At 39.3% G+C, this 25,125-nt stretch overlaps 1 protein-coding gene across 1 annotated transcript in view; it reads right to left on the bottom strand.

The window, feature by feature from the left end:
• Positions 1 to 25,125, bottom strand: part of grm5b (glutamate receptor, metabotropic 5b) — a 524,660-nt gene that overhangs the window by 334,947 nt on the left and 164,588 nt on the right. Inside the window, exon 2 of the mRNA XM_072264355.1 lies at positions 22,561 to 22,810. Within this exon, the coding sequence (XP_072120456.1) occupies positions 22,561 to 22,810 (250 nt within the window). The remainder of the gene's footprint in view (positions 1 to 22,560; positions 22,811 to 25,125) is intronic.

A 25,125-nucleotide genomic window follows, 5' to 3' on the forward strand; every position in this document is an offset into this window, starting at 1 on the left:
CTTGCTCTTTGGTAATATATCATGTTTTGGTAAAGAGACCAAAACTGCACACAATATTCTAGGTATAGCCTTATCTCATCCTGGATAATTGTGGTAAGATGTCGAAGTTCAATGTTCAAAGTAACTTTTCTATCAAAGTACATATATGTCATCATAGACAATCCTGAAATTTGTTTTCTTATCAGTATACTCCGCAAACCCAAGAACCATAATAGAATCAATGAAAGATCATACACAACGGGGCAAAGAAACAATTAGTGTGCGAAAGATAACAAACTGTGCAAATACAATAGAGATAATAATAATAAATAAGCAATAAATATCGAGAACACGAGATAAAGGGCAACTTTAAATTTACCTTCTTTATTGTTTACTACACCTGAATCTTTACTTTCAATAACTGGTATATAAAGACACTTAGATTCTTTAGTACATCAGCACTTTCTATACTATCACTATTTGAATAGTACACTGTCTTTATGTTTTCTTACCAAGGTATATAACTTCATAGTTTCCATATTTTACTACAAATGCCTTGAAATTGCCCACACACTCAACTTGCCTGAATTAGCTTGAAGCCACTTAGTATCCTTGTCACAACTCATGATCCCATTCAGCTTCATATTATCACAAACTTAAAAATATTGCATTTGCCTTCCACATCCAAATCTTTGAATATATATTTGTGCCCAGTTGGGGTCCAAACAGTGAAATTTTGACAAACTTCTATAGATGCGCAGTGGAAGTATATTGACTGCTTGCAACACAGCCTGGTATGGAAAGACCAATGAATGGAAAATCCTACAAAAAGTAATGAATGCAGTCCAGTCCTTCATGGTAAAGCTCTCCCCACCATTGAGCAAATCTACATGGAGAAATGTTGCAGGAAAACAGAGTTGTGTATTTAATATTTCAGTAATATTTGAGTAATATTGTAAATACTGTATGTTGTTTGATTAAACATTATTTGTGGTTTATATAATGCATTGCAGGTTAGATGTAAGGGATCGTAAACGGCATGCATTATTACTCCAGTATGTCATATGGGTGTGTCTCACTAAAGTAAAAAAACAAAACATATACAAACACAATTATTCCTGGCTCTGTGCTTCCTTTCAACTAGTTTTTATGTTTTGGAGCTACACAGCATAGCAGTGGTGACAAAGATGTTTTAAACTAACAAGAGGTGATTATCTACATGTTGAAGCACAGTGAGGCATTTAAGTTAAGAAAAAGTGCAGTGAGAAATGGCCAACTTTAAAAAAGTGCAGCGCATTTTCTTCGGAAGGGACAGAAACGGTTGAGTTTGAAAAAAGGCAGAAATAGATAAATTCATGGGTTCATAAACAATGAGTTCCAGGTGATAATAATCATAAAAAAGAGCAGAAATGGCTGGCTAAATCAGAAAGATACTCATGTTTTATTACAAAACGGATAACTGGATATTGTGTATGGAGCAAATTGAGCAGTACTTTAAAGCAAATGATATAGCCAATGAGAAGCAAGTAACAATTTTGTTGAGTGCATTGGATTGAAAATAATGCAGGGACATTTAGAACTGAAGCCATTGTTAATTGCAGAACACTTTAGATTTCATAAATGGATTCAAAAGGCAGTGGAGTTTATTTCCGTGTATGTGGTTGAATTGAAGAGATTGTCGGAGTATTATCAGTTTGGCGATGGGCTTAAAGATGTATCGTTTAGTTTGTGGAATCCTACAAGAAAGCATTTGAAAGTGGCTCCTAGCTGAATCACAACTTACATTTAAAAGAACAGTTGAAATTCACTGTATCAGTGGAAACAGCAGACAGAAATGCAATTGAGTTGAAATCAGAAATAAAAGCGAGCACAAACAAAATTACAATGTCTAAACAAATTGTGGCAGGGATTCACATACACCAGACCAATGCAAAATTAAAGGTGAAATTTGCAGAAAATCCAACAGAGCAGACACAAACAAAGACCATGGAGGGCAGACAAGAAAAAAATAAATAAATGGACTGCACAGGGAAGAGAAAATGTCAAAAAGTCAAGTTGCAGCTTCAAAAGGAGCACTGATCTGCAGGATATTGATGAAAGCAACTCTGATAATGATGAGAGTGACTCTGGACTGGGTAGAATTGAGACTTAACATTGAAAACTAACATGAGACAAGCAATATGGCTTACACCAGAAGTACATTAATTAAAATAGAATTGGACACTGGATCTTCTGTTTCAGTCATTCCACAAAATGAGTTTGAATGACATTTTTAAAGATACAAAACTGAAGCCTGCGGATATCCCACTAAGAAGTTATACTGGAGAAAAGATAACTCATGCGGGAATGACATCTGTAACAGGAAAATACAACAACCAACAAGCCATATTGAGCTTGTATGCGGTTAAAAATAGGAGGGTCAGCATTCTGGGGTTGTGAGTGGCTGAGACATCTACAACTTGACTGGTGATCCATGCACCATTTGCATGCCACATCCCCTGCAGTAGAATCAACTGAAAGCAAATTAAGAAAGGTATTGGATGATATCACAGCAGTGTTCAAAGATGACATTAGAAAACCCAAACACATCAAGAGTAAAGTAGTGCTTAATAAAAGTACCATACCCAAGTTTTACAAAGCCCTTCCAGTTTCTTATATCAAAGAAAATAAAGTAGCCAGTGAGCTAGATCACACGGAGGCTGAAGAAATGGCATATACAACAGTGAAATACAACAACCATTTTAGGTTTTCATGTGATAAAAAAAAAAACAGGAGGGCCACCATTGCAGGGAAGTGAGTGGCTGAGACAATTACAACTTGATTGGAGATCCAACCACCATTTGCATGCCACATCCCTTGTTGTAGAGCAACTGAAAGCAAATTAAGAAAGGTACTGTATGATGCCACAACTGTCTTCATGCTGTACACCTTGAACAGTTACCCAACAGAGGACAAGCAGATATTGGTGCCAATCTCTGTGCCTCTGGTTGGAAAGCACGCTGGATCAAGGAAGGACCATACTGCTTAGAGGAATCAAAGTGACAAAACCTGTGGTTCAATTTCAACGGGTTTGTAAGCAACATATCTGAGAAAGCTTCTGATACGTTAATCAGGCAGTTCCTTGTGAAACATGGCTTGGTTTTAAGCTGCAAGAGAGTTCAAGAAGCTTCAGGAAAGTTGCAAGCAACTGCTTTTTGTGATTCGTCATCGTTGTGGCTATCCCTCGAGGTTGAGGATGATGGTCTTCGTTCTGAAGAAGTGGTCCACAGAGTGAAGAGCCTGTGCATGTATTTGTTTAATGTGTACTTGATGTTGCACTCCAAGAAGCACACAATACTTTACATATCAAGTATAAAGAACCAGAATCTGCTTTATGTGCATTAAGGTTATTGCATGAACTTTAAGTGGGAGACAATAAAGCTGGCTGTAAAAGTAGATGCAAAGACCAAAGCCCAGCTTGATGAATGGAAGGTCAAAAAGAAAGGAGCCAATGGGGATACTAAAACAGAGGATTCCTCAGATGATGTTGTGGATGAGGAAACAAAGAGAGATATCAGATTGTAAAGGGAACAATAGAAGGATTAATAAAAGAATACTCCATTGAACTAAATGCACTTTTCTAAGATCAAGAAGCAGACTCCCTCACTTACTACCCCAGAATGTATTATCTCGTTACATGCTGAGAAAGCCTTTGACAGAGTCGAATGGCCTTATTTATTTAATGTTCTTGAGAAATTTAATTTTAGTCTGACATTTTATATCTTGGATTAAATTGTTATATTACTCCCTGGTAGCCTCGGTTTGTACTAATAATCATAGATCTCCTTTTTCTCGTCTTCTTCGTGGTACTAGGCAAGGATGTCCTCTTAGTCCTTTACTTTTCAATATTGCCCTTGAACGTTTAGCAATTGCTGTATGTGACTCGCCCAGTATTTTTGGTATTACCCGTGGAAACGAAACACATAAATTATCACTATATGCAGATGATTTGTTGTTATACATCTCCAATCCGGAGAAGTCAATTCCCACTATTCTAGGTTTGTTGGCTCAATTTAGTAATTTTTCTGGTTACAAATTGAATCTTAATAAGAGTGAATTATTCCCCCTAAATAAGCAGGTACCTATTCATGGAAGTTTACCATTTAAGTTGGTTACTGATTCATTTATATACTTAGAGATAACAATTACGAAAAAGTGTAAAGATTTATTTAAAGCTAAGTTTTTACCTTTAATTGATCAGATTAAACTTTTGTTTACCAAATGGTCACCAATCTCTTTGTCTTTGATTGGTTGGATTAATGCTATTAAGATGATCATTTTGCCCAAATTTTTATATGTATTTCAATCGGTTCCAATTTTTATCCCAAAATCTTTTTTCGATAACGTAGACTCAAAAATTTCCTCATATATATGGCAGAACAAAAATCCTAGGTTAGGTAAAAGGTATTTACAGAAACCTAAAAAGGAGGGGGGGCTCGCCCTCCCGAATTTCAGATTCTATTATTGGGCAATTAATATTCGATATTTAAAATTTTGGTTATGAGATTTGGATGTATCTTTAAATCCACAGTGGGTAAATCTTGAATGTAATTCATTACAAGGGCTTTCCTTGGGTTCGGTTTTAAGAACTTCGCTTCCTTTTACTTCTTCCAAATTGTATAAACAAATGAATAATCCAATAGTTAAGCATACTTTACGTATATGGTTTCAATTTCAAAGATTTTTTGGGTTTAATCAATTTATTTTAGCAAGTCCTATTATATCTAATTTCCTTTTTCAACCTTCCACTATGGATCAAGCTTACTTTGATTGGAAAACCAAAGGTATAATATGTTTTCATGATTTATTTCTGGATAATTGTTTCATGTCTTTTGATCAACTTTCTAATAAATATAACTTACCCAGATCTCACTTTTTTAGATATCTACAGATTAGAAACTTTTTAATTACTGTTTCTCCTAATTTTCCACACCCATATCCAATGGACACTTTGGAAAAAAATTTAGATTTAAATCTCTCTCAGAAAAGTGTTGTAGCAATTATATATAATTATGAATTTATGTCCTGATGTTTCCAATAAAATTAAAGCAGACTGGGAAAGTGAACTTAACATTATTATACCGATTGAAAAATGGGAAAAAATTCTTCAGTTGGTTAATTTATCCTCTATATGTGCTAAACATGTGTTGGTACAGTTTAAAGTAGTGCACAAGGCTCATATGTCCAAAGATAAACTATCTCGTTATTATTCTTATATTAATCCTATATGTGATAGATGTCATTCCGAGATAGCTTCTTTAACTCACATGTTTTGGTCATGTCCTTTGTTGGAAAAATATTGGAAAGACATTTCTGACATTATTTCAACGGTTTTGAATATAGAGTTACAATCTCATCCAATTACTGTTATCTTTGGATTACCAATGATAGATTCAAATTATCTAACTTCTTCAGCACGTAGGATGATTACATTTCTTACTCTAATGGCTAGAAGATCCATTTTGCTGAATTGGAAACAGATTAACCCTCCTACGGTATTTCATTGGTTTTCACAAACTATGTTGTGTTTGAATTTGGAAAAAAATTAGAAGTGCAGTTTATGACCCTTCCATTAGATTTGAAAAAACTTGGAGGCCATTCATTCAGCATTTTCATTTGATGTAATTTGACCATTTCCAAACTTGTTTTATTTCTCTGTGCTGTTGATTGAGAGGAATGGAGTCGTCGACACTAAGATTTTCTTCTTTCCCATTTTCAAGTTGTTAGTATTGCCCAAGTCTTTTAGTTTAGTTGACTAATTCTGGTTAGTTTAGTTTTTTTTTTGGGATGGGGTTTGTTTTTTTTCTCTTTCTTTTTCTTTAATTTTTTTTTGCTTTGTATTATTCATTATTATTCATTATTATTCTACACGATTGGGAGCTTCATCAAATTTACTATTTGGTTTTACAATTACTCATTTTAAATGTAACAATGTATCTCCTACTACTTGTATTTTTGCTTTGTTATGTTTTCATTCTATGAAATTAATAAAAAGATTGTAAAAGAAAAAGAAAGAAGCACATCCTAGAAATTAAAAAAAGGAAAAGGAAGGAGAATGATGCAAGTGCTATGGAAATGGATAACAATAGACAAGACCTAATTTCTCAATAAGTTAGCAAGTTCAGAGGTACTCACAAAAACTAGAAGAAGAAGGAGTATGAGAAAAAGAAAGACAAGTAGTTGAAAAGAAGAGAAGAGGTTGAAAGAAAAAAGATGAGTGTGAAAGAGAGAAAAAAAAGTGCAAGAACAAGACAGTGAGCCAGATTGGGACCATGAGCAAGATTATGATAGGGATCATGCGAGAACAAAGGATAAGAAAAGGGAACGTGACCAAGAAAGTCATAGTCATAGTCATACTTTATTGATCCCGGGGGAAATTGGTTTTCGTTACAGTTGCACCATAAATAATAAATAGTAGTAGAACCATAAATAGTTAAATAGTAATATGTAAATTATGCCAGTAAATTATGAAATAATTACAGGACCAGCCTATCAGCTCAGGGTGTCTGACCCTTCAAGGGAGGAGTTGTAAAGTTTGATGGCCATAGGCAGGAATGACTTCCTATGACGCTTAGTGCTGCATCTTGGAGGAATGAGTCTCTGGCTGAATGTACTCCTGTGCCCACCCAGTACATTATGTAGTGGATGGCAGACATTGACCAAGACGGCATGCAACTTAGACAGCATCCTCTTTTCAGACACCAAAGTGAGAGAGTCCAGTTCCATCCCCACAATATCACTGGCCTTACGAATGAGTTTGTTGATTCTGTTGGTGTCTGCTACCCTCAGCCTGCTGCCCAGCACACAGCAGCAAACATGATAGCACTGGCCACCACAGACTCGTAGAACATCCTCAGCATCATCCGGCAGATGTTAAAGGACCTCAGTCTCCTCAGGAAATAGAGACAGCTCTGAGCCTTCTTGTAGACAGCCTCAGTGTTCTTTCACCAGTCCAGTTTATTGTCAATTAGTATCCCCAGGTATTTGTAATCTTCCACCATGTCCACACTGAGCCCCTGGATGGAAACAGGGGTCACCGGTACCTTAGCTCTCCTCAGGTCTACCACCAGCTCCTTAGTCTATTTCACATTAAGCTGCAGATAATTCTGCTCATGTCATGTGACAAAGTTTCCTACAGTAGCCCTGTACTCAGCCTCATCTCCCTTGCTGATGCATCCAACTATGGCAGAGCCATCCAAAAACTTCTGAAGATGACAAGACTCTGTGCAGTAGTTGAAGTCCGAGGTGTAACTGGTGAAGAGAAAGGGCGACAAGACAATCCCCTGTGGAGAAAGGGATAAAGAGTGGGATTGAGAGTGGGATAAAGAGGGAGAAAGAAGATGGGACAGAGAGAAAAGCTGGGATCAAAGTAGATCCAGAAGGAAAAACGAAGAAAAGGAGAAGAAAGGTGTGCAGAGTTGTCAGAACCATTTCCTGCAGTCCCAGTGTCAACTCCTACAACCAGCACAGAGGAGGCCCCAGAGTCTGATTTTGTTTTCACAGCCTCAAGTCTTACCTGCCAGACAGAGTGACCTCCCTTGTTAGGAAGGACATTATTCCACAAGATTAAGAAGTCCTCTGCAGCAATTAAATTTTTAGGTCTGAATGGGATAATTTAAAATTTACCATGCTGTGGATGCCTATAAAATAGTTTTATTATATAGTATATATATATAGTAAATGTATATAAGTTGAGATTTATTCTATATTGAGTTGGAATTTATAATTAAGTAGGGAGGACCGTTGTGTATTTAGAATGTTAGTAATATTTTAGTAATATTGTAAATATATTGTTTAAGCATTATTTATTTTTTACATAATGTATTGTGGGCTATATGTAAAAGAAGTAAATAGCATACGTCATTCCACACCATGTCATTCATGCATCTCTCACTAAAGTAAAAAGAAAAATACATATATTTATTCCCTGTTCCATGTTTCCATTCAATTAGTTTTTATGATTTGGAATTACAAAACATAACAAGCAGCATCCATTGTCAAGGACTCCCACCATCCAGAACAGCTCTTTCCTTGCTGCTGCCATCAGGAAGGAGGTACGGGAGCCTTAGGATCCACATCACCAGGTTCAGGAACAGTCATTACTCCTCAATCATCAGGAACAGAGGGGATAACTTCACTCAACCCAGCACTGAACTGATCCTACAAACTATGGTCTCACTTTTAAGCACTCTTCATCTCATGTTTTCAATATTGATTGCTTATTTATTATTATTATTATTATTATTATTATTATTCCTTTGTATTTACTCTAAGTGCCTGCAGGAAATGAATCTCATGGTTTTATATGGTGACATATATGTACTTTGATAATAAATTTGCTTTGAACTTTGAAATCTTGCACTCAACTTGATAATCACTACCACACTGAGAGAGAACAATGGGATATTACTATGTTGCTTGTTTTTCAATATGTTTCAGTCCAACTTTCAATCAATTTTAACCTAATTTAATCTGCTTAATATTTCATACTAATCTTTTCTGTGCAACTTCTTCAAAGAGCTTCCAAAAATCCAATAGACTATATCCATTTGATCAGTTACATCCACAAAAACATTCCAGAACATCTGTTTAAACAAGATTTCCCTCTGACATTGACTTTGTATAATCAGTTCATATTTTCTGAGCTTTCTGTTATATAATCTGTACAATACATTCAAATATTCTAACTTTTCCTCACAACCGAGTTTGGGTTAATTGGGCTATAGTTCCCTGTTTTCCTTCTCTCTTATTTTTTTACTAGTGGAGTTACACTTTCCATACTTCTGAACATTAACTCATAGTTTGACAAACACTAGAAAATGGCAATGAATGTATTAACTACTTTCCTGCCGACATTTTAATACACTGGAATTTCTAATCAGACCCTGCGGATGTATCTTCCAATCCTAATGATTTCTTCAGTGTTATTTTTACACATGCCAAATTCTTTTCATTCCTCCTTTTTATCATACCCTTGGTTCCTTGGCATTTATAGGGAGTTATTTGTGTCATTTTCAGTGAAAACAGTACTAAAATATTGTTTAATTCAGCTACCCTTTTACTGATTGCGCACTTCCGAAAGGTTGTACAGTGGAGAGCATTCTAACTGGCTGCATCACCATCTGGTATGGGGGGGGGGCGCTACTGCTCAGAATTGCAATAAGCTGCAGAAAGTTGCAAACTCAGTCAGCCCATTATGGGCACTAGCCTACTCAGCATGCAGGACATCTTCAAGGAGCATTGCCTCAAAAAGGCGCCATCCAACATTAAGGACCATCACCCAGGACACACTCTCTTCTCATTGCTACCATCAGGGAAGAGGAACAGGAGACTCAAGGCACACACTCAAGGATTCAGAAATCACTTCTTCCCATCTGCCATCAAATTTTCTGAATAGACATTGAACCAATGAACTCTACCTCACGACTATTTTTCCTCTTTTTGAACTACTTATTTAACAAACTTTTTAAAATACACATAGATATAAATATATACTTACTATAATTCACGGTTTTTACTATTATGTATTGCAATATACTGTTGCAGCATAACTCATTCCATGACGTACCAGTGATATTAAACCTGATTCTGATTCTGATTATAAATTCTCCCACTACTCAAAACAAGGAACCTTCATCTGTTTTCACAATATCTTTTATTTTCATTTTACAGAATGAAAGAAGCTTTTGCGGTTCACTTTAATATTCTTTGTCAGTTTACTCTCATTCTCTTGTGCTCACTTAGTTAATCATTTTTTGCTGATTTCTAAACTGCTTGCAGTTCGCAGGCTGCCTTTGCTTCCCCCTTCTCCTAAACACAAGAGATTCTGCGGATGTTGGATATCCAGAGCAACACACACAAAGTACAGTTCTTCAAATATTTTCTGCTATAAATTTTTATCAGCTGAACTTCCTTCTCACATCATTGTATCAAATGTTCACATTAAGATTATTGTACAATTCACAGTATTATTCCCCAGAAGCGTGTTTTCATGTGAGCTACCATGAATGTGAGACTAGCACCACAAATTCAATTGCATCTAATCCCCTAAGGTGGTGTTTGTGTTTGTTTGACAAGCTTGTGAATGGAACTGTGGCACTGCAGAAAAAGGAGGCAAAAAGCCAGCTTTAAGCTACCATTAGCTTTACAAATTGATTGAGGGCTTTGAACCTAATGAGAACACATTAGCTAAAGCCTAGAAGAGAGATATCAATGCAACATCACCTTTGACATTTAAAGTTCTCTGAGTAGAAAGCAAATTTCAAGTCCATGCTACAGACAGAGAGAAAAAAAGAATGAGCTAAAGCACACTTACCTTTAGGTAGAGATTAAAACGAGAACAGGCAACCCCGGGTCTTCCTCACAGATGAATCTAATCCAAAGTGTTGGGTTCAAGTAAGATTTCAAAGCATCTGACCCCCTGCACCACTGCTGGCCTTGACACTTGTCAAGCTGAGAACCAGATACATTTGCCCATTCTCTTTCTGATGGTAATGACTGGTATTTAAATACCCTGCTGAATTGAATGGAATCCCAATATGGGTCAATAAGGTAAATGCAGAGAAGTGATTTTTGGTTTTATTTATCAATATTATATCTTTTATTTTAATTTTCATCTGGTATGCGGTAAAATAAATTTATTATATCATTTAGTATTATGTCACCTGAAGTTAAGTGTCTTTGATTATCAAAGATGCTTACAAACAGTTGAATGAAAACCTTCAATGGGACTGGCTGTCACAAGGCCATCAAGTAGACGTGAGGGCCTCAGAATCCACCCCAACATCAAGCTTCATCTTTCAGACTGATCTGCTTCACTCAATGGATGTGGCCTCCTCTTCAATTGGATACACAAAGAGATAGAACAGCCACAGAGATCAAGTGAGGAGCAACTGCATGGCATGGGGTGAGTCAAGAATCATCTGTGAAAACCAAGAAGTAATGGCAGATGCTGAAAATCTGAAAGAAAACACTGGAAAGACCCAGCAAGTTAGGCAGCATCTGAGAAACAGTTAATGTTCCAAGCTGAAGACCCTTCATCAGAACAGGGAAAGAAAGATAAAAGTGGTAGCTTTAAGTTGCAGAGAATGGTGGATAGGATGGTTAAAAAACTGAACACAAGTCATAAAGAAATGCCAGGGTTACCACGGAGATGTCATCCAGTTAAGTGGGTTCATGGATGCAGGTCAATCCATCCTAATATAGTTCAACTAGCTTAGAATTAGATGTACGATTCTTTTAACACATAAACTTAGGGTATGCTACATATTAAAACAGACATATTCTGGGCAAATTTGGTTTAATTTGGTTTTGGGTAGCAGTATAAATCCGCTGATATTTCTTCTACTGCTCACTACACATGGCTAATGTTTGCTGTTTCACTGAAACAGTTGGCACTGATAATCAGGAGGCATGCTAAACAGGTGGTGTTTGATCTGATATCATCAATTACATTAGGACCAAACTGAAAGCTACTCATGTTTTGATTAAGAACTTCAAACCAGCAGTAAACAAAACTATTTTTGCCAAACACAGATATATTAGACAACAAAAATGTCGCTGACAAATAAACATGAGATCTTAGCAAACAGGGTCAGACCAGAGATGATAGGGAGCTTCAAATTGTAATCTGTTCAGTGATTTGCATTCAAAACAACAGGCTTGCTAGAATAAAAAAACACCGCAGAAGTGCAACATTAAAACAAATAATTTGACACCAGAATGTAAATATTGACAGATTTAAAATGCAAATTTTTGACAATAGTACTATAAATATTGTTGATACAATTGACAGTGTCGAATTAAGCTGTTAATTCCATTTTAGCACATAATATTTCTATATAGATTCAGATTGGAGCATAGTCCATGCAGCCAATTTTCGAATTAGTCACTGAAACCCAGGTTAGATTATTGCAGTTTCAGTAAAGCAACTATGTATCATGTCTGAGGATGAGCAACCTTAATGGGACCAAATAGCATTCAAAAACAAATTAGTTCAAAGCACTTTCATGAAGACTGATAGTTTTGAATAGAAGCAGGCTGTATCGACTTGTAAGTGCTCGTTGACAGAAATTGTCTGTCTATTAAGTGTACTTGAACTAGAGATCAGTTTCCAGGGAAAACACCTTTCATCAGGCAGAATTTGATGAGCTATCTTCGAAGGTTGGTTATTGTGGCTCACTGTATTTATGTGATCAATGAGGAATGATCAAATTGAGGAGTTTAAATGAATAAAAGAACTCAATGGGTATGTTGAAAAAACAAAAAACTTTTCTTTGGGTAGAAGAACCCAGAAGTTAATCTTAGAACTAAGGCTAGTCCAATTAGGTGTTAAATCAAGAAGTCTAAGAACAAAACAAAAAAAACTTGAAGTAGTTTTGATTATTATGCGACACTTGAACCAGTATCAAAACAAGTGTCAAGTGGAGAAAGTAATTAATACTGAGTTTAGCATTTGGTTTTCCAAATATCAGGATTTTCTGAAGATTTAAACACCCACATCTGTTAGCTGCAGTGATAAGGAACTTTAGTTAATTTGTATGCAAATATTACAGCATGATATTTGCATAAAATGCAGTTCATCCATGTACTGTGTTAGAAAGAAGAATCATCAGTTGTCAGATGTACAACTTGCCATCAAAGCAACTGTATGTTGAATTTACAGCTGTTGGCTACTTGTGTTGAGTAAGAAAATGCATTCAGAGTACTAATTGATCACATGCAGTTGTTTTAAAAGTCTGATTGTTGGTATTATTGCAATATCTGGTATATAGTCTGTAATTTTCATTTAGTATACATGTGTTACTTTAGTTTACCTCAATGCTGTACTTGCATTTTAGCACAAAATATTTTAGCTTACCTGCAATCATAATTAAATAATGCAATCGTATGCAAAATCATTTTCAGTATAGAATATTACCCAGTCTTTATACAGTACATTGTACAATAGGTACTTGGAAAATAGCCACATCTTTTTAAGCATTACAGCATACTTCTGTGAACTTGTAGAACAGCAATGTAAATTATAATTTTGATAGATACACAGAAGGAGATGATTAATTGAGTTGGTCTATGATAGTGATTGATCACAGAAATAGTTATGTAAGTCTACAATTGAAATATGATTTATTTTAACTATTTTGTACAAAATCGCAAAGGTATAGGTTTTAAAAAAAGAAAATGCATGTGTTTCTTTAGACTCAGAATGTGAATGGACATCGGATATTGCACAATAGGGTTTTTTTATGTTTGAAGCTTAATTCAAAGAATGTTGCATGCAAAGTACACTGGTGGTATAATTGTTATGTATTTGATTCTCTAGCCATTTACGCCACCCAACTTTGGCACAAAATACTTTAGTCATAAGGACGTAATTAAAACACCCAATTAATCTGACTTCATCTCCTGCTGATATTATCATCAATACCTTTTTATAAACCACCAGCCTTGGCCATTACAGAATGTTTTAGCCTAAATTAAAATCAAACCATCAAATTCCTGCAGTGTAAATATTGTATAAACTCTTCATCCATCATTCTTTAGTCAAGACAAACATTTTAAAAATTTGCAACCTTATTTTCCAATTTAACACATGGCCCCATATCTTCCTATCTCTGCCAACTCCTCCAGCCCAATATCCTTCTCATATATCCCTTTTCTCAATTTTGCTTCTTAATAGTTGCTGAATTTAATCATTTCAGTACTGGCAGACATATCTTCACTAACAATACATTTGGCTCTATAATTCTTCACCAACCCTTTCAAACTTCACAGCTTCCTTTTCCATTCCTTCCCTTAGTTCTTACGTCTTTGACCAGGTGATCATCCCAACAGCGGAGCAGGCGGAAGAGGAGACATCTCCCAACGGCTGCAAAGGCAGATGAGTTTGCCCAACAATGGGTAGGGAGGTTTGCGAGCACGCTGCAAGAACCACCGTAGACCCACAACACTCAGGGCTTGTCTACCTAGCGTGTGAAGCCTGGATTCGGCGGACTGTGCGGAAGAAACCATCACTGGTTCAACGGGCAGAAAGGTGATTCTCAGCAATGTGTCGTGGAGCGCTAAGAGGGCACAGTGAGACACACAGAACACTGCTGGCCATCCACTGCATCCTGACCTATCTCCAGCCGTCTCGACTATGTCTTGCCACTGGGTCCAGATAGGCCGGGACGAGAGAGTGAGGCTGACGACCTGCGCAACTCTCCCTCACTTTAATCCATGTCAAGCACAAGTCATGACTTCAAACCCAACGCGCAACCTAAAGTCCTGTGGCGATGGGGGAGTGGCGAAGCAGCAGGTACGGATACACTGGAAGCTGTAGTCACAGACCTGCACACAGGCGGCCCAGGGCATAGGGTCGCTCTCTACTGGACCAAAGCAGCAGTTGAGTTCGGCAGCCCCCTGGGTGTCTGAGCAGCCCTCTTTAGGATCGCTCTGCTCACCTCCATGGAGGAAGGGGCTGGAAAAGGTGCCTCAAACATAGTCTGCTTCACTTCATTTCACCCTGGCCAGCTTGCCGTGGCTGGTGGGAATCCCTCATAGCAGTCGACCTACAACAGTGAAGAAGAAAGTGATGGTGCTCAACCTTGGCACATGGAACGTGAGAACTCTGCGAGATAACATCAAGGCAGACAGACCAGAGAGAAGAACTGCACTGGTTGCAAAAGAGCTAGCTCGCTACAACGTAGATATAGCAGCTCTCAGCAAAACGCGCCTAGCAGACAAGGGCCAGCTGACAGAACGTTCTTCTGGAGCGGTCGCAGCAGTGCTGAACGACGAGAAGCAGGCGTGGGATTTGCCATCAATTCTAACCTCGCCCGTAAACTCACCAAGCACCCAGAGAGCATCAACGACCGCCTGATGACACTTCAGCTCCCACTTGCAAACAAGAAGAGTGCTGCGCTGATTAGTGCCTACGCTCCCACCATGACCAACCCAGATGACATTAAAGACAAGTTCTATGAAGAACTCGACGCCCTCATCTCAGCAATCCCACAGTCAGAGAAGCTCATCGTTCTCGGGGACTTCAATGCCAGAGTAGGGACAGACTACCAAACCTGAGAGGGGATCATTGGAAGACATGGCACTGGCAAGTGTAACAGCAATGGCCTTCTGCTCCTCAAGACATGTGCCACACACGACCTTGTCATCACCAACACCCTGTTCCGCCTACCCACCCGTAAGAAGACGTCATGGATGCACGCACGCTCGAAGCACTGGCATCTGATTGACTACATCATCACCAGGAAGAAGGACAGGATGGATGTCAGAGTGACGAGAGCCATGTGTGGTGCCGACTGCTGGACCGACCACCGCCTCATTGTGTCCAGGTTCAGGCTTCGCATTCTGCCCATGAGAAGACCCCAAGGGCAGAAGACTGCAAAGAGGCTGAATGTCTCCAAGCTGAAAAGCAGCAGGGTTGCAGAAGAATTCGTCGATGACCTTGAAGGCAGACTGCCAGACACACCACAGGATGACGGGACCAGCGTTGAGGAACAGTGGACGGCCTCCAGAGACGTTGTCTACACTACCGCCCTCGAACATCTCGGACCAGCAACTGGAAGAAACCAAAACTGGTTCGATGAGAATGATGAAGAAATACAGACACTACTATCGGAGAAACATCAACATTACAGAGCGCATCGGAATGACCCCATGTGGCTAGCCAAGAAAGGTGCCTTTACCAACGCAAGAAGAAAGGTGCAGAAAGAACTTCGCGAGATGCAGGACAGCTGGTTCAGCAAGAAGGCCGATGAAATCCAGGGCTATGCAGACAGCCATGACATAAAGCGCTTCTACGATGCGCTTAAGGCTGTATACGGACCCCAGTCCTCCAGCTCCTCACCTCTCCTCAACGCAGATGAGACACAGCTGCTGACAGAGAAGAAGCAGATTCTGGATCGGTGGGCTGAGCACTTTAACAATGTCCTTAACTGCCCTGCCGACATCAATGACGAGGCCATTGCCCGCCTGCCCCAGGTAGAGATCAACAAGAATCTCGACACCCTCCCCACAGTAGATGAAATCAGGAAGGCAGTGAAGCAACTCTCCTGTGGCAAAGTGCCATTTCCCGATGCAATCCCTGCTGAGGTATACAAAGCAGGAGGCCCTGTAAATGATGCAAAAGCTGACTGTACTCTTCCAGTCCGTGTGGGAAAAGGGACAGGTCCCGCAACAGCTGAAAGATGCCAGCATAGTCCACATCTACAAGAGGAAAGGCAACCGCCAGTCTTGCGACAACCACCGAGGCATCTCCCTCTTGTCCATTGCGGGGAAGATTCTGGCCCGCGTCCTGCTCAACCGCCTTCTCCAACATCTTGAGCAAGGTCTGCTCCCAGAAAGCCAGTGCGGCTTCCGTGCTGAACGTGGGACCGCGGACATGATTTTTGCTGCGTGCCAACTCCAGGAAAAGTGCCAGGAGCAACACAGTGACCTCTTCGTGACCTTTGTCGATCTAACCAAGGCTTTCGATACGGTCAGTAGAGAAGGCTTGTGGAAGATCATGGAGAAGTTTGGCTGCCCCAGCAAGTTCATCACAATCGTCTGGCAGTTCCACGATGGTATGATGGTGAAAGTTCTGGATGACGGCGACGAGTCGGAGGCCTTCCCAGTGACAAATGACGTCAAACAAGGCTGCGTATTGCCCCGACTCTGTTCAGTATGGTATTCTCTGCCATGCTGGCAGATGTCTTCCGTAACTACGAAGAAGGAATCCACGTCAGGTACAGGACTGACGGCAGGTTGTTCAACCTTAGGCGCCTGCAGGCAGTTACAAAGGTGCAAGAGACTGTCATCCGAGACTTCTTGTTTGCTGATGACTGCGCACTCAACACCAGCACAGAGCAGGAGATGCAGCGTGAAATGGACTGCTTCTCACAAGCCTGCAACAACTTTGGTCTCACTATCAGCACCAAAAAGACTGAAGTTATGTACCAGCCTGCCCCAGGAAAGCCATACCAGGAGCCGCGCATCACGGTGAAGGGCCAGAACGCCCAGGCAGTCGACAACTTCACCTACCTGGGCAGCATACTCTCTCGCGCAGTGAACATAGACGCTGAGGTCAACAACAGGATTGCCAAAGCCAGCGCCGCCTTTGGGAGACTCCGTGAGAACGTCTGGGAGCGGAGAGGACTCAGCCTTACCACCAAGCTGAAGGTCTACTGTGCAGTGGTCCTTACCACCCTCCTTTACGCCAGCGAGACCTGGACTGTCTACAGCAGACACGCCAAACAGCTCAACCACTTTCACCTGAGCTGTCTCTGCAGACTCCTCCACATCAGGTGGCAGGACAAAGTCCCCGACACAGAAATCCTGGAATGAGCTGGGCTCTGCAGCACCTACACCCTCCTGCTGAAAGCCCAAGCCAGGTGGGCTGGACATGTGGTCAGAATGCCAGACAGCCCAATTGCCTAAGCAGCTGCTGTACGGAGAACTGTGTCAGGGCAAGCGCTCAGTTGGGGGGGCAGAAGAAACGTTACAAAGACTGCCTCAAAGGGTCCCTCAAAGGCCTGGGTGTCGACATCAACACGTGGGAGACGCTTGCCCTCGACCGTCCAGCTTGGCGCAGCAAGATCACTACAGGAGCCCGTGCAGCTGAAGTCAGGCGCATCATCGAGGCGCAACAAAAGCATGCTGTGCGCAAGGCCCGAGCAGCATCCACTGCCACGACAGCACCCACCCACTTGTGTTCCACATGTGGGCGAGCCTTCAGGGCCCGGATTGGCCTCATCAGTCACCTTCGGACCCACAGCCACCAATCTCCCATTTGACTTTGAAGCCATGGTCATCTTCGATTGCGAAGGACGAACAACAACACATCTTTGACCATAATTTCTGTAACTTGACCTAATATCTTACTGTGTGGCTCACTGACGAATGTTATTTGGTAACTTTTATGGAAATGCCAAGGGATATTTAGCTACATTGAGTAACTATTTGAATGTATCATATAGTCAATCTTCCTTGCTGTTAAGTGTTGGTACTTGGCTACGAAGCTTCTTGAAACACTTTGTTAAAATGGATTCTAAGTGCAGTTGAAGGACTGCTAAGGGCTCTCATTGACAGTGAGAGAGGAGTTGAATGGGCAGGTGTAACGGTGCTAAGTGCTACACCTGCCCCACACCTCCTCACTTATCACTATTCAAAGGTCTAAACTTTCCTTCCAGGTGAAAATTTCTTCCATATTACAACATTGTGAAACGGCTTTGAGATAAAAATGAGCAAAAAGAAAAATACACATTTAAAAAAATAAAATATTTTGATGACATCTATTTCAAATAACTTCAACTCACTTGTTGATATTTATGAAGTTTCAAAGATTATTGATCAACCTAAGAAATATGTTAAAGAATCATAACTGGGGTGTGCTTCCTCTTGGTGGTTTTCCAGTAGAAGAAAAAAAGCAGTGCATCAAACATTTGCTAGTTAGCAGAAACACAGTAAAAGATAGACTATTGTTCACTACCCTCTGGCTAAAGAAATTCCTCCTCAACTGTTTTAATGAGACATCCTTCTACTCTGAGGCTGTGACTTGCGGTCCTGTACTGTCCCACTTTTGGAAGCATCCTCTCCACATCCACTCTATCTAGGCCTTTCAATATTCAAGAGGTAACTCTTCATTCACCCAAACTCCAACAAATACTGGCCCAGAACCATCAAGTGCTCCTCATATATTAACACTTTCATTCCCAGAATTATTCTTGTGAACTGCTTCTGGACCCTGTCCTGTGTCAGCACATCGATTCTTAGACATGAGGCACAAGACTGCTCCCAATACTTTAAATGCTGTCTGATTAATACCTCATAAAGCATCAGTATTACATTTTTGTTTTTATATTCTATTACCCTCAAAATGAATGCTAAAATTGCATTTGTCTTCCTCAATACTGATTCACTTAGAGCCCAGAACCTCTCTCCCACAAAGCACTGAGCTTGTTCATCCTTTCCCTCCATCGATAGTCTGTCTTCAGTGTGCATTGTAGAAAGGCAAGCTTCTTCAGGCCCCATATTCCACTACACCACCAATGGTTGCATGTCACCCCTGGGTTCCAGTTTTTCCTGATTTGGATGTGAGTTTGAAGGCACAATAGTGCAGGGTTGAACAAGTCTTTATGGCTGATAGATTCATGACATGGGTTTGAATTGGATACAGACAATTTTGTCCAGAAAACCCAGAGGTTTGGGGAAATTTAAGACGGGGCTTAATGTTGGTTCTCTGTGTTGTATGTTTATGTGAAAAGTGACTTGACTAATGCACTGGAGGGGCTGGTGTTTATGGAAGTAACTCAGCAACAGTTTTCTTTGAGTGAAGGTATAATTGGATGGATACTGGAGCATAAGAGGAATTCAGAATCATGGGGACAATTCAATTCAGCAGGTACTTGCTGGTCAATAAGGGATACAATGTATTTGTGGTTGACTCCAATTCCCAGCTCTTTGTCTATAATTATTCAAACATTCAAATACTTTCCGATCCGGATCACCTCCATCTTTTGGGTGAAAAGTATTTTTCTCGAATTCTTTTTCTCACATAACTAGATAACATGATATAGACCTCTCTGCAAAGGGATTTGGTCCTTTCATTATTCACTGTAGGTGTCTTGGTTTTGTATGCCTCAGTTAAAACTTCCCATGGATTTCTTTGTTGAATGAAAACAAGCCCAAATGAGACAACTACTTCTCACAGAGATCGATGAGTGATGAGTGATGGTAGAGGCAGATACATTAGGGCATTTAAGAAAATCTTAGATAGGCACATGGATGATAGAAAATGTAAGTGCTATATAGGAAGGAAGGGTTAGATTGATAGAACATAGAATAGTACAGCACAGCACAGGCCCTTCAGCCCACAATGTTGTGCCGACCCTCAAACCCTGCCTCCCATATAAGCCCCCACCTTAAATTCCTCTATATACCTGTCTAGTAGTCCCTTAAACTTCACTAGTGTATCTGCCCCCACCACTGACTCAGGCAGTGCATTCCACGCACCAACCACTCTCTGAGTAAAAAACCTTCCTCTAATATGCCCCTTGAACTTCCCACCCCTTACCTTAAAGCCATGTCCTCTCGTATTGAGCAGTGGTGCCCTGGGGAAGAGGCACTGTCTATCCATTCTATCTATTCCACTTATTATCTTGTACACGTCTATCATGTCTCCTCTCATCCTCCTTCTCTCCAAAGAGTAAAGCCCTAGCTCCCTTAATCTCTGATCATAATGCATACTCTCTAAATCAGGCAGCATCCTGGTAAATCTCCTCTGTACCCTTTCCAATGCTTCCACATCCTTCCTATAGTGAGGCGACCAGAAATGGACACAGTACTCCCAGTGTGGCCTAACCAGAGTTTTATAGAGCTGCATCATTACATCGCGGCTCTTAAACTCTGTCCCTCAACTTATGAAAGCAAACACCCCATAAGCTTTCTTAACTACCCTATCCATCTGTGAGGCAATTTTCAGGGATCTGTGGACATGTACCCCCAGATCCCTCTGCTCCTCCACACGACCAAGTATCATGCCACTTACTTTGTACTCTGCCTTGGAGTTTGTCCTTCCTTAGTGTAGAGTAAGTTAAAAGGTAAACACAACATTGTGGGCTAAAGAGCCTCTACTGTACCGTAGTGTTCTATGTTCTTAACATTAATAATGGGAGCAAACATAGCAGAACAACTAACAAAAGATATTAACTAAAATAGATTTTTTTCTATTTGTCTTGATGAGAGCACTGATCCTACATCATCAGCTTGGTGAGCCATTATTACTCGATTTTGTGAGGGAGATGAAATATGTGAAGAACTGGTTAACCTGAACACACCACAGGGACTGAATAAAAAGAATTGTCTGGTTAACAAGTTAACCTTACAAAAGTGGTTTCCATGACAACTGATGGTGCTCCAGCATGAAAGTTCAAGAGACAGATTTTGTCAATTTGTTTGCAAATTATTTTGGACATTCACTGATAGGTTTTCATTGTATAGTACATGAGAGGGTTTGTGTGCAAAAGTTGGCCTTCAGGAACCTGAAGAAGTGGTGAAAATTGTAACCAAAGTAATTAATTCTATTTCTGAACGTGCTTTGAATAAAAGAGAATTTCAAAATTTACTGGGTGAGGTGAATTGGATGTACACAGGACTATTTATGTACAGTAATGTTTCTGGTTTAGCAGCAATTCTGACCTTAAACAATTTGTTGAATGTTCGGATGAAATTCACCTATTTTTGATGAATAACAAAACTTTCTTGTCAAGAATGATATGATGTTATGTGGATTTGCAGATTGATGCTTTTTTACATATTTCTCCTCACGTTTAAATGACTTGAACACCAAATCACAGGGATCTGGCAAAACACTTAATGTTATGTTTGATAATATAAAAGCTTTTCAATTCAAACTGGAAGTGATGCTGAAAATGGCACTTTAAATATTTCCCTAACCTAAAAAAGCACATGTCAGAAAATGAAATTACTGAAAAGAGAGACCTTCAGAGCTTTCCAGTACCATTTTTGAGCACAATTGATTCAAGTGCTAAACAATTTTTTTTTGAGACTCACTAAGTTTAGGTCATTTGAAGAAACTGCAAAATTCATGAAGTATCCAGACAGTTAATGTTAGACAGACTAAATATGAAAATATTACATTGAATTGATTTGAATAATTTTGAAATGCAATTGATTGGTTTACAACTCAATTTGGAGGCAAAACTTTCTTGGCCAAGACCAAGAAAATATTGAAAAATGTCAGTTAGTTAACGGCTCAAAGTATACAAAACAAAACAATGGGGTTCTGAAACTTTGGAAGTTCCTGAACTTTTAACTGTCTGAATAATCTTATAAAGGCAATATTAACAGTATTTTCTTTGGCGTATTCATGTGAGTCCCGTTTTAAGTGATGAATTTGGTCAAGTCTAATCATTAAAGTAGATTTTCTGATGAAACTAGTGATACATCCGTAGCTTTCAAATACAAGGTGGATATAAACTATTTATCTTTATTTCAGTAACAAAAGTCTCACCAAGAATAAAGTGTATTTATATTTCTTTTTTTGAACTTTTATGAATATGCACCAAAGCTTATAATGTCACGTTCACATTTCTTATGTTATTCATGAGGTACAACAACAATACTATTGCAAAATGATGTCATTTTTCAACTGTCTTTTTAAAAGATCAGTATTAATAATTTTTGGAACGTGTTTTCCAGAAGGCTTCATTTAAGGATTCAGTACTTGTATTAATAGTAAAACAACGAATGCACATCAATTAAAAAACAGGATTCTCTTTTTTCCTTAAAAACATCCATAATAATTGTCACTAATTCATCAATCAATAATAATCTCTGCTCAAAATTATTATAGCATGCGAGAGAATTTTTTTGGAAGATTATCACCAATTTGGGTGCACACTCTCAAAAAGTTTACCAACCCAAAAGAAACTATTTATGTATTCCTCCTTGATGTCAGCATGACTAGTGTAGAAAACTTCTTTGTCATGGACTCGTCATATCAGTATGTAAATACCAATGCAATGAAACTTGAAATGTTCCACTTACCTGCCAATCAGTTGGAACTCTCCCACTGATCCAAGTCGCCTCATAGATATCAGCAGCCCTCGTATTGTCATGCCCTCACAAAAGCAAGCCACAACTCGGGCTTTTGGTAGTTGACTGCGCAGTTTCCTCAAAAGCTTATCAAAGCTCTGTTCCCCAGCATTGCTGTAGATTTTGTAGGATTGAGCAATGCAGATTCCCTCTTTTGCTGCCATCTCTTTAAAAGCTTCCATGCCACTTTCTCCATAATTACCTACAAGGTAAGCATCGGGGGTCATTGTGCATCGACAATTAATCTTATCTACACAATAGTTGCTATTATCTTATTCAAATAGTTTAAGCGATTTCATATATTGATCTTGTTTCCAGTAATGCATAACCAATTATTTACTTCTGTTTGTGTCAGAAATTCACTTTTAAAGCAGCATGAATTTAAATTGGGTTCATTTTTCTTCATCACAATTCAATTAACTATTCAAAATGTCATTAATCTACTAAAATAAACATCCATTCTCACTATATTACTCTCTGTGCTCTAACATTTCTCTGACACTCCTATCCTACTTCTTAGCACAGTAAAACATCAATATTTACATATATAAAATAATTCCATATTTACATCACAATATCATAATTAAATCACTAGCTGAATTTAATAGACAGGACATAATGCAGGACACTTATTGGAAAAAACAACAAATATAAGTGCAGACATATTAGCCATTTGATTGCAAGTACAAATCAGATCTAGAAATTCAACAATACTGAGAAACAATTACTTAAAAAAACGATATCCCCAGAAGCTGTGGCAGTTTCATTCAGTGTTATTCTCAGCTGAAAGAAAAGCATGCACTTCATAAAATAACTTTTTGCTCCACATTAATTGTGGTATTTTGCACAATACCACTCCTGCACAGGAGTTGATTTCTGGAGTCGTCAGTTTCTAGTGAATTTAAGGACTGCTTATTGTAGTCATTCTACTGTTGTTGAGCAGCTGGTGGTCACTGGCTGCAAGTGCTACTGGTGCTACTCCAAAGGTTTATGAACAATATTACCACAGGTTCAGTGTAATGGAAAGAAAAGGCTACAGGATGGGGAGGTAACTGAGATTATTTGTTCGCTTTATTTAATTGTTTTAAACAACTTTGTTTTCCTTTCATTAAAAAAGAAAAATGATTTTTTTAAAAAACACAAATTTATATTCATAGTTGTATTTAATGCTGTTCAGAACCACAGCATTCATAGTCTTGGTAAAGAGAACTTAACAGGAGTTATTTCCTATCAGGTTCTCTTCACCCTTTTTGAAGCGGATGAATCTTCGCAAGGCGACAGGCTCCGATGGAGTAACAGCTAAGACTCTGAAAACCTGTTCCAAACAACTGACAGGGTTGCTCAAAGACAGTTTCAATCTCTCATTGCTACAGTCAAAAGTTCCTAACTGCTTCAAAAGGGCAACAATTATCCCACTGCCCAAGAAGAGCAGAATGAGATACCTTAATGACTATCGTCCAGTAGTACTCACATCTACAGTGATGAAGTACTTTGAGAGATTGGTCATGGCTAGAATCAATTCCTGCTTCAGCAAGGACCTGAACCCGCTGCAATTTGCCAATCACCACAATATGTCTACGGCGTATGCAATCTCATTGGCTCTTCACATGGCCTTGGAACACCTGGACAAAACAAATAGGATGCTGTTCACTGACTAAGTCTCAGCATTTAACACAATCATTCCTACAGTTCTGATTGAAAAGCTGCAGGAGCTGGGCCTCTGTATCTCCCTCTGCAACTGGATCCTCAACTTCCTAATGGAAGACCACAATCTGTGGGGTTATCTCTAATATTGTCTCCTTACTCTCCTTACTGTGGCTAGGCACAGCTCATATGCCATCCATAAATTTGCTGATGATACAACTATTGTTAGCAGAATTTCATGTACAGGAGCAATATATACCAGCTAGGTGAGTGGTGTCACTGCAACAAATTGCACCCTATGTCAGTAAGACCAAAGAGAGGATAAGATGAGGGAACAAACACCAGTCATCATAGAGGGATGTGAAGTGGAAAGGATGAGCAATTTCAATATCCTGGGTGTCAATATCTCTGAGGACCTAGCCTGGACCCAACATATCGATGCAACTGTAAAGAAGGCACAACAGCAGCTATATTTCATTAGGAGTTAGAGGAGACTTGGTATGTCACCAAAAGTACTCACAAATTTCTACAGATGTACCATGGAAAGCATTCTAAATAGCTGTATCAACTTTAGGGATGAGGAAGGGTGTCTCCTGCACAGGATCAAAATAAGCTGCAGAGAGCTGAAAACTTAGTCAGCTCCATCATGGGCACTAGCCTCTGTAATATCCAGGACATAGTCAAGAAGCGATGCCTCAAAAAGGCAGCATTCATCATTAAAGACTCCCACCACCCAGGCCATGCCCTGTTCTCATTGTTACCATCAGGAAGGAGGTACAGAAGCCTGAAGGCACACACTCACAGATTTAGGAACAGCTTCTTCCCCTCTCCCATCCGACTTCTGAACAGACAATGAAACCATGAACACTACCT

The sequence above is a fragment of the Mobula birostris genome, chromosome 7, assembly GCF_030028105.1.
Source record: "Mobula birostris isolate sMobBir1 chromosome 7, sMobBir1.hap1, whole genome shotgun sequence".
In the NCBI taxonomy this organism is placed as follows: Eukaryota; Metazoa; Chordata; class Chondrichthyes; order Myliobatiformes; family Myliobatidae; genus Mobula; species Mobula birostris.